Source organism: Schistocerca gregaria, chromosome 2 (genome assembly GCF_023897955.1).
Source record: "Schistocerca gregaria isolate iqSchGreg1 chromosome 2, iqSchGreg1.2, whole genome shotgun sequence".
NCBI lineage: Eukaryota > Metazoa > Arthropoda > Insecta > Orthoptera > Acrididae > Schistocerca > Schistocerca gregaria.
In genome coordinates this window covers 831,401,268-831,412,924 of record NC_064921.1, presented here as the reverse complement: position 1 = coordinate 831,412,924, position 11,657 = coordinate 831,401,268, and the positions used below count along the sequence as shown (strand labels likewise).

Here is an 11,657-nt window from a genome sequence, read left to right as displayed (position 1 = left end):
AAAATCGAGGCGTAGCATCGCGACTGTTATGTCAGACTTTGGTGCCACTGTGAACACAGACTGTGGTGGTGACTATTGGAACGGTGCAGGTTGCGCTGCGCGGTGAGGAGCGTTAGACGTCGCGAATGAGACAGCAAGTCAGCAGGCGAGCAGCGAGCAGGTAGCCGACCGACGGACCCCCAGCCAGCGCAGCGCAGCACGCGGTCGCGGCAGTGGCGGGGACCGCCGACCCCACGTGACTCGCCGCTCGCCTCTGCTGCCCCCTCCGGCTCGGCGGCTCAGTCACGCGACGCCATGCCTCGCAGCCGCAACTCGCTGCCTGTGGTCGCGCTGTCGCTGCTGGTGCTCCTGCTGCTGCAGGCGACGGCGGAGGCCGCCGACGGCGACTTCGAGCTGCACATCGTGCACCTGAACGACTTCCACGCGCGCTTCGAACCCATCAACAGCGGCGGCGGCTCCTGCTCGCCCAGCGGCGCCTGCTTCGGCGGCATCGCGCGCGTGGCCACCGAGGCGCGCCGACTGATCGACGCCGCCGGCGACAACTACCTGTTCCTCAACGCCGGAGACAACTTCCAGGGCACCGTCTGGTACTCGCTCTACAAGTGGAACGTCACCGCCGCCATCCTCAACATGCTGCCCTGGGACGCGGCGGTGAGTTCTCCTGTTAGTTAGTTAGAAGTTCCTCCATTCATCAGTCTCGCGATAAGCGTTATGATGTGGAACGTGTCAATTGCATAAGAAATGCACACATGAATCAAGGGTTTTGTTTCTTTTATAAAAATGTTAAATTCTTTTTTACCTATCCCACTCTCTTAAATGGGACAAAATGCATATGCACTACTGGCAATAAAAATTGCTACACCACGAAGATGACGCGAAATTTAACCGACAGGAAGAAGACGCTTTTCAGAGCATTCACACAAGGTGGACGCCGGTGGCGACACCTACATCGTGCTGACATGAGGAAAGTTTCCAACCGATTTCTCATACACGAACAGCAGTTGACCGGCGTTGCCTGGTGAAACGTTGTTGTGATGCCTCGTGTAAGGAGGAGAAATGCGTACCATCACGTTTCCGACATTGATAAAGGTCGGATTGCAGCCTATCGCGATTGCGATTTTTCGTATCGCGACATTGCTGTTCGCGTTGGTCGAGATCCAATGACTGTTAGCAGAATATGGAATCGGTGGGTTCAGGAGGGTAAAACGGAACGCCGCGTTGGATTCCAACGGCCTCGCATCACTAGCAGTCGAGGTGAAAGGAATGGCTGTAACGGATCGTGCAGCCACGTCTCGATCCCTGAGTCAACAGATGGGGACGTTTGTAAGACAACAGCCATGACGCTGCATCACTGACAGGAGCGCCAGCGGTGGTGTTCGCATCGACGAATGTGGGTGCACGAATGACAAAACGTCATTTATTCGGATGAATCCAGGTTCTGTTTACAGCATCATGATGGTCGCAGCCGTGTTTGCCGACATCGGGGTGAAGGCACATTGCAAGCGTGTATTCGTCATTGCCATGCTGGCGTATCACCCTGAGTGGAGGTATGGGGTGCCATTGGTTACACCTCTCGGTCACCTCTTTTTCGCATTTACGGCACTGTGAACAGTGGACGTTTCATTCCAGAAGTGTTACGACCAGTTGCTCTACCCTTTATTCGATCCCTGCAAAACCCTACATTTCAACAGGATAATTCACGACCGCATATTGCAGGTCGTGTACGGGTCTTTCTGGAAACAGAAAAAGTTCGACTGCTGCCCTGGCCAGCACATTCTCCAGATCTGTCACCAATAGAAAACGTCTGGTCAGTGGTGGCCGAGCAACTGGCTCGTCACAATACGCCAGTCACTATTCTTGATGAACTGTGGTATCGTGTTGAAGCTGCATGGGCAGCTGTACCTGTACACGCCATCCAAGCTCTGTTTGTCTCAATTTTCAAGCGTATCAAGGCCGTCATTACGGCCATAGGTGGTTTTTCTGGGTACTGATTTCTCAGGATCTATGCACCCAAATTGCTTGAAAATGTAATCACGTATCACTTCTAGTATAATATATCTGTCCAATGAATACCTGTTTATCATCGACATTTCTTCTTGGTGTAACAATGTTAATGGCCAGTAGGGTATTTTACCTATAGATTTATTTATTCCTATTCATTAGTTTATCTGTGGTATGGAAAGAGTTGTCAAGGGGATATGATTTCAATTTATTTTTGGAACTATTACTGCCGTCTATAAGACATTTTATTGCATCTGGTAATTTATCGAAAAGTTTTACAGTAGCTCATTTTACCAGTAGAGGATAGTGCAAGACCCTCTTTCTTCTGGTATTATAATCATGAATGTCACTGTTGTTTTCAAACTGATCCATGTTGTTGAGTTCAAATTTCATTACCTGAGTGTATGCACTACGGGGTTGTTGAATTCCTAACCTTTTAAACAGATACGACTATGAGCCCGACACATTATTCTAACCATTTTCTTTTGAATAGTGGATACTTTTTGCCTGAGTGTTGAGTTACCCCAAAATATTACTCCATAATACACCAGAGAGTGAAAGTATGCAAAGTATATTAGTTTATAAATTCCTATATCCTCAAAATTGGCAATTATTCTGACTGCAAAATTTGCTGGACCTAGTCGCCTTAGGATATCAAAAATATGAATTTTCCAACTAAGATTCCCTTCTATATGTACACCTAAAAATTTAGTATGCTCTACCCTGTTGATGTGTTATATTTATGGAAAGAACTATACTCCTTGCAGTAGCAAATTGTACTGTTTTTTTTTTTCAAATTTCAGAGCAAGCCCATTCGCAGGAAACCAATCAATAACTTTTAAAAGACAGTATTTGTATCATTTACAATTGGAGTTTCCTTTACTGGTTTAATAATAATGCTTGTATCATCAGGAAACAGAGTCAGTTCAGTTTCTTGTTGCTGGTAAGAATGGTGGGCATTCTCATATATCAAGAAAAGAAAGGGATCCATGATCGAATCCTGTGGAACACTTAGTGTAATTTCACCGCATTTAGATGAAGTGGGAAACTTCCTTAAATCACTTAAACCCTATAAAAAAAGATTTTGCTTCCTGTTCTGTAAATATGACTTAAACCACTCATATGGTGATCAATTTATACTACAGAATTGTAATTTCTGTAACATAATCAAATGCCTTGGATATGTCGCACAAAATTCCTATTGGTGACGTTTTACTATTTAAAGAGTATATTGTGTGGGTAGCAAAATTGTATGTTGCTGTCTCATTGGAGCAGCATTTTTGAAATCCAAACTCATGATTTATGAAGTTCCCATTACTGTGGAGATGGCTAACCGCACTTGAGTACATTACTTTCTCGACATGTTTTGAAATTGCTGTAAACAAGGATACTGGCCTGTAATTATTGACATCTGAGGTGTCCGGTCTCCATTCTAATAACATTCCAAATTTATTTGATTTTATTGTCCGAGTTGTTAATTTCATCGTTAACATACATATTTCTTGACATTCTGACAACTTTTCTGACTATGTTACAATAATTTTTGTAGTGCAAAATCACTTCTCGGTCTATACTAATTCTTACTGCCTGATGCAATATTATTTTTCTTTCTGAAGACCCTTTAATACCTGTTGTAATCCAAGGCTTCTTTGAAAACTGTTTGGTTTTACATTTAGTAATTTTTTGGGTGACAGTGTTCAAAAAGGGATATAAATTTAACATAAATATTTTGCACTTATCATTAGCATTTGGTTCATTATATATATATATATATCTCCCCAGTTAACATTTCTTAAACTTTCTCTGAATTACTCTATAGATACTGGGTTGAGCAACCTTACATTTTTAGTTAATGGTTCCTGAACTGTACAACTTGCTAGGTTTTGTAGGTTAACCAATTTTGCATCATGGTCTGATAATCCATTTATCACAGGAAAAGCATGTGTTAGTGTTATATCCTCTTTCGATACAAATACGTTATCTATAAGAGTGCTGCAGTCTTGAGCTATTTGTGTAGGGAAATCGATCGCTAATTCTAAGTTATATGTCGTTAATAACACTTCTCGTTGACTTTTCCTATCAGAATTGCTTAGAAAGTTTACATTGTGATCACCACATGTTAATAACATCTTGTTTCTGTCTGACAGACAGCGTAATAGGGAGTCAAACATTTTTATGAACAGCTTCCTATCTGCTAATGGGGACCTATACACTCTTACTAATATCAACACTACATTATCTAGCTGTAGTTAACATGCACACAGGCTTCAAATTGCTGATCCACACAAATTTGCTTACTTCTACAGTTTTGTATTTACATCGTTGTTTTATGTAAATGGCACCTCCTCCTTTATCCATGCTAGACGTGCAAGTGTAAGATGCTAAATTATACCCATTTATACTGACAGTTTTCATTCCCACAGTTACATGGTGTTCAGACATACAAAGTATATCAATTTCATTCTTATTTTTGAGATCATTTAAATACACTACCAGCCCACCTACTTCATTTTTTTATTCTTCTGATATTTTGATGGAGTAATTTGATAGTACCATTAGCTTTATCCCTATTTACTGTACATAGTTTGTCTTCTGTTAACCACTGGGATCATCCCTTGTGTGACTGTGCCCCCCTTATACTATCTATTAATAGAGAACCTAACTTGTCTTTCCCCTTCCTATTTAGGTGCAGGACACGTCTAGTGTATCCCCACCTACCAATAGCATCAACTGGAACAACTCTTGCGTGGTATTTTGTCGGTATCTGGAACATCCCATTCAGCTCAGTGTTAACATGTCTCCCAGACGTATTTACCCACGGCCGATCATGGCACTGAAAGACCTTCACAAACCGCACATTTGTGTGCCCAGTTTCCCCTCCTATTTTATCAAGGTCACTCCTAATACTATATCTTGGATTCAGGCCGTTTCCTGCTCACCCAACTATAATTACCTGATTTTACTTCTCAAAGTCCCGACATAGCTGACCTAAGTTTTCTGTCACCTGGCTAAGGCTAGCACTTGGTTTCTCAAAATCTGTCGGTAGTAACTACGGCCAAATCTCAGATATCTTCTAAACAGGGTGTTCGGAAATTCCAGTTACAAATTTATAGTACTTGCAGAGATGAGTAATTACATAATATTTTTAATAGGAACCCCACCTGAAAACGCACCGTTTCCGTTCTACGACGTTTTTAGTTCAGATCTGTAAGGCCTCCACATCTGCTGAGGGAAAGCGAAAAGTTGCTTATCCTGGCATGCAATAGGGCAGACAGATGACGTGTACTACGTCCAGCGGTCACGTGATGTCACTTAACGTCTGCCTTGCTGTGAGACAGAGGAAGATCTGCTGGCTGCTGCACTAGAAACTGAAGAGACAACAAGTGGGATAAATGTAAATGTCGTGTGACTAGGGCCTCCCGTCGGGTAGACCGTTCGCTGGGTGCAAGTCTCGATTTGACGGCACTTCGGCGACTTGCGCGTCGATGGGGATGAAATGATGATGATTAGGACAACACAAAACCCAGTCCCTAAGCGGAGAAAATCTTCGACCCCGCCGGGAATCGAACCCGGGCCCTTAGGATTGACATTCTGTCGCGGTAACCACTCAGCTACCGGGGGCTGACATTAAGTGGGATGGACAGTGTGTACCAGAACAAGCTTCGTTGGTACAACGTCTGTAACAACGCTGGTGGTCGCCACATCGAGCCGCGGTTACAGTGCATCAGTACTCTTCTGTACATACAGTGCTCTGGGTTATTTTTTGTTCTTTAATAATGTAAACATGTAACGTCTAACCGTTAATACAAACAAATGTGCTTAATTGGTAAGTGGTGTTCCCTTTCGTATTGTTACTTAATAATTGTAATGCGTCAAGTCTAATTGGTTTGGGTTGGTTGTTTGGGGGGAAGAGACCAAACATCGAGGTCATCGGTCTTATCGGGTTAGGGAAGGATGGGAAAGGAAGTTGGCCGTGCCCTTTCAAAGGAACCATCCCGGCATTTGCCTGGAGCGTTTTAGGAAAATCACGGAAAACCTAAATCAGGATGGCCGGACGCGGGATTGAACCGTCGTCCTCCCGAATGCGAGCCCAGTATGCTAATCACTGCGCCACCCCGCTAGGTGTCAAGTCTAATTCAGTTCCTCAAGCAGAAGAGCAGAAGTGGGCTAGTTAAACATCAGAAATGAAACCTCGTAGAACGTAAATGGTACGCTTCCGAACATGGGTTCTTATACAAAATATTATGCATTCACCCCCGTCTACAAGTCTTAAAAGTTTGTAACGGGAATTTCCTTACGCCCTCCATGCAGGGTGATCCTGTAATAATGTTACATAATTTCAGGGATTATGGAGAGTGATAAATGTATTAGTTTGAGGTAAGGGATCCTTGTCCGGAAACGATCGATTTTTATAGGCGAAAATCATTCTGATACCTCTGACTGCGGAGTACGTGCACCTGTACCGTTGCTGCCACAACTGAGCGGTAGGCAACTTTCACAGGTGAAAGTATGGATGAAACAAGGAAAAATGGCCGTTGAATATGGGCTCTAAAATGCATACCTCAAGAACGATGAGCACTTGTTCATCTCAGATGCTGTGAAACACATCTGTTCTGCTCCAAGTTCTTTTTTTATTTATGTTACGGATTGAAAACCAACCGCACAGCCCTTTGTTTTATGACCATCGGTCAGTTGCACTGACCAAGCTGTTTTTAATTACGTCATGTATTTTTATATCATTTTAAGAAAGGTCTTAACGATGACTGAAGCTGTAATGGCACCAGAACTACTAAAGAATTTTTTACGATATGAAGATGGCTAGATTATTTTCCAAACAAGGAAGAGTTCATGCTCGACCTTATAGACTTTGAATCCCTAACATAAATAAAAAAGAAGATGCAGTAGAGAAGACGTTTTTCACTGCATCGAAGATGAACAAGCGTTTATAAGTCGTAAGGTACGATTTTTTTTAACAGTCGCGGTGCAGCAAGTATTACACTATAAGAGGTACCAGAACGATTTTTGCTTATAACTTTCCAATTGATCGCTTCCAGACGAGAGGTCTTTAACTGAAATTCATACATTTAGTCTTCTCTGTCATCCCTGAAAATTTGTAACATCATCACGGAATCATCCAGTATAAAGATGAACATTTGTTATTTCTTCACCTCCTGTGTTTTCCCTTACCGTAAAACCGAAAGTTTGATAAGCTGTTATACGCGTGCCCGTGAATGTTCCTGTAGGGGTAAAAACCACCTACCGCCCGTAAGAGTGGGGGTGAAAAGGGTGACACTGAAGCTTTCAGGAACATCTGGAGCAATTTCACTCATATATATATATATATATATATATATATATATATGGGCGTGTGTGTGTGTGTGTGTGTGTGTCTTCAGTCCAGAGACTGGTTTGATGCAGTTCTCCATTATACTCTATCCTGTGCAAGCTTCTTCATCTCCCAGTACCTACTTCAACCTACATCGTTCTGACTCTGTTTAGTGTATTCATTTCTTGGTCTCCCTGTACGATTTTTACCCTCCACGCTGGTCTCCAATACTAAATTGGTGATCCCTTGATGCCTCAGAACGTGTCCTACCAAGCGATCCCTTCTTCTAGTCAAGTTGTGTCACAAATTTCTCTTCTCCCCAATTCTATTCAATACCTCCTCATTATTTATGTGATCTACCCATCTAACCTTCAGCATTCTTCTATAGCACCACATTTCTAAAGCTTCTATTCTCTTTTTGTCCACGTTTCACTTCCATACATGGCTACACTCCATACAAATACTTTCAGATACAACTACACTTAAATCTATACTCGATGTTAACAAATTTCTCTTCTTCAGAAACGCTTTCCTTGCCATTGCCAGTCTACATTTTATGTCCTCTCTGCTTGGACCATTATCAGTTATTTTGCTCCCCAAATAGCAAAACTCCTTTACTACTTTAAGTGTCTCATTTCCTGATCTAATTCCCTCATCATCACCCGATTTAATTCGACTACATTCAATTATCCTCGTTTTGCTTTTGTTGATGCAATGGTCCAGTGTTTCTGTTCTTTGTACAATTATTTGTACGAAAAAAAATTGGGGTTAGGTACAACCATCCTTAGGGCTGGGGATGGGAGTGAGAGGATGTGACATGCAAAAATATTCGATAACTTCCGATATTACGATTGAAATACGTAGTTTTCGGGGTCGGTGAAAGGGAACATATCAGCAAATCTCTGTAATGCCTGAAGAAATTTTCACTTGATATCTGGAAAAATATTCTGTGACAGTAAGACAATCCTAGCACTCCTATGGCTGATGGTTTGGGGTGAAAAGAACTGAGATAAAAGCATACATCAGGGACGCCTGGAGCTATTTCAACCAAATTTGGTGTGCACATGACTCATTATTTGCATAAAAATATCATGGGAGTAAGATACTCCTATTACCGCAAGGGATGATTGTAGGATCATCTGAAAGCGACCGGTTGCTATTCCTTTGTTGTAAGTAGCTGCCTCGGAATATATTAAAAAGTATAAGGGGCTGTCAAATAAAAACGGGACAGATGGAGAAAACGTAAACAAACTGTTACTTCGAAAGTAATCCCCATAACTGCTAATACACTTATCCCACTGTGTGATGAGATGGTTACCACCATCATGGACTAATGTTGGCGGTTGCCTGTGGAACTATGATTGTACCCCACCTCTTCCTGAGAACGAAATCGACGGCCACAAATGTCTTTCTTCAGGCCTCCAAAAATATGGGAATCGCTTGGGGAGAGGTCGGGCTCTGTCTGGAGGATGAGGACTGACCTGCGTGTTGCCTAGGTTGTTTCGAATACGCTGCAAAAGTTTTCCTGGGAAACTGTCACACTCCGCTGCACGGTTCCGGTCTTTCCCCACGCGTTTTCCGTATCTGCTATTTACATATCTTTGGGACCGTAAAGAAGTAGTCGTCAGTAAGAAAAAGACACAAAAATATTCCATTTTCTTACTTAACTAGTGTGATACTTGGGTACTGGAGTATTGCTAGTTAGTGTAAGAAAAACGTTAAACGAACGGAAAATATTATTTATTGCAAAATCTGAGAAAATCAAGTGAAACTTTTATTTATAAACTGATACAGAAATTTCCAGGTTCTTTTCGGAATAGGAGGTTACCTCTTATGGATAGGAATCCTGTTAATGAAATAATTTATATACAAAGTGTGGGAATGCTCTTTTATCCCTTTTCTTTAAGAATGTTATTTACTCGGCAGAATGCCTGAGAGCCGCGTCTACTCAACTTGAATAATTATCCAACAGAATTTTTCTAAGTACGATCGAGGCTGTCACGTGAGAAATGTAATAGAGTGACGTGAATGAAGTATGTTATTTCTAATTGAGGAAACATTGGGCTCGCCTATGCTGTAGTACACAATACCGTGAGCTGCGACGACTGCTGCCTGCATCGTTCGCCACTGAAAAATAACAAAACTATCTCTTTCTATCTGGATTGACCTTCGCCAATCGAACTCTCACTACGCCTTAATGAAGTCAAGGACTCCTATGTGCCCCTAGTCTATTGGCGTGGTACACCGGTTAGATAACCAGTCCACCGCGATGCCACTCAATGTTCGCTCGCAGGCGCTAACTAATACTAAAAATGGTTCAAATGGCTCTGAGCACTAAGGGACTCAACTGCTTTGGTCATCAGTCCCCTAGAACTTAGAACTACTTAAACCTAACTAACCTAACGACATCACACACATCCATGCCCGAGGCAGGATTCGAACCTGCGACCGTAGCAGTCGCACGGTCTAACTAATACTCTGTGTTCACACTGCTCATTAAGTGTCGCAGCTAACGCAATGAACAAACGGTTAATCGCGAGCGACTCAATGTAGAGTATCACTTCGATTCGCTAGCGACAGATGTGCTCTCAGTGCAATACTGAGTGGAGACTTCGTTCCTCACTCTCTGCGTACACGCACGAGCGCACTCGCTCCTGCTGCATGTTCCCGCTTCAAGAGTGTCACTTTTGCTACCCCTCTCCACGCAAAAAAGCGAAACGGTATATCATTCGCTGTCTTTCCCTCTCTCCTCCGGCTAATTGCATCACAAATAGTCCGCCAGTCAGCGTTTCTCTTACAAACGGGAGAATGGCGCTCCGTTTAAGCTTACCAGTCTGGAAATATATAGCATCTGCATTAGGCGTTTACTGTCCATCTGTGAGAACTCTTAAATGGCACACCAGGTCCATCAAAAAATACGTGTGCTGGGGTTCTCCCAAACAAGACCGTGGGTTTTGCTTTTAAGGTGAACACGCAGGCCATTATCCCTTTTCTCTGGCTAAACTGTTATTATCCCTGGGCAGTCAGCCAGCTGGTGTAGCTGCATGCTAACTCACCCTCCTACGGACTTTCCAGCAGGCTGGTTGCCCCCAGTGGACAAAAACTCCTGTGGCCGTCGTGTCTTGAATGTTTGTGTACGCCAGCCTCGACTTTTTAATCTCAGTGCGCACTTGCGATTTATTTTTTAGATTTGCAGATCGATTAAATGGAAATATGTAAAATTGACTCTACCCTATTGAGTTAGGGCTCGAATGAAACGTCTTGATACGCAGAATACGATAGTGAGGTTGGAATATGTAAGAAATGAAGGACAGGAGACCCCTCCACCTTACAAAACGTCCTCGCCAAAGGCACATGGTGCAAAGCAGCGGGGAATCAGCTAGTTGCCAGCGACGCTCCTTTTTCTCGAAACGACAATCAGTCACTGGCAGGATTACAAGTTTTCTAAGAATTTAGATGAAACTGCAGCGCATGAAATACGTGTACAAATATGTGTGAAATATGTTAAACGAGTGCAAAATATATTTCTGTGTGTGAAAAGCATGTGACAGGTGCATACGCACTGTGACCTGTATATCTGGGGTTCGATACTCGTTTAGTTTATGGGGCACTCAGCTGCGCGGTGAGCAGTGCCCTCGTTTTACATCTACAGCAAAAATTTCTCAAGCACCTTGCATTCTCTGACGTAGCATATTTCGTGTAACAGTACAATTAGCCTCTACTGTCTCTTCCATTCAAGAATGTTCAACGAAATAATCATTTTATTTCATTTATTTAGTTACTCTACACCATAGTTTATCATAATATTCTACAATGGTTCACATAGATGTTAAGGCAACCTCCGGTTGATCGATGATTGGTACAAAGTTTGTAAGCGGACCCTGAAAGTAAATGAATATAACAATCTGAGCATAAATAGACGAAGAAATTCGCTACAATTCGATTACAGTACTAACACTAATAAGTGGAAGTTCAGTAACTACTATAAAGAATGTAAAGGAGCCTGCGCGTGTTCAATATTTATTGACGACACTAGTTTGTCAAACCTTCAACATATTGAAGCAACTCACACACCATCAGTTGTCAACATTATCAGTTGGCAGGACGATTGTACAAGATTAAGGTGTCTAACACACAGAACGAAGCGGGTGCTGCGGTACTGTAATAGCTGTAACAACATTAAACAATGAAAACGAGGAAAGTGGTCGGAAAACGGCTGAAACAGATGAGCGAATTGGCGTATGTTAATTTACTGACTGGAATCAGAATCACGTTCCCGACAGATTTCGTAAACTATCTTCAGATCAGTCCTGCATCGCACGACAAATTG

The 11,657-nt window shown here is 42.6% G+C and overlaps 1 protein-coding gene across 1 annotated transcript in view; it reads left to right on the top strand.

Moving 5' to 3' along the window:
- The first annotated feature begins 200 nt into the window (after positions 1-200).
- Positions 201-11,657, top strand: part of LOC126335182 (apyrase-like) — a 155,977-nt gene continuing 144,520 nt past the window's right edge. The window contains exon 1 of the mRNA XM_049998176.1: positions 201-651. Within this exon, the coding sequence (XP_049854133.1) occupies positions 295-651 (357 nt within the window). The 5' untranslated portion in view covers positions 201-294. The remainder of the gene's footprint in view (positions 652-11,657) is intronic.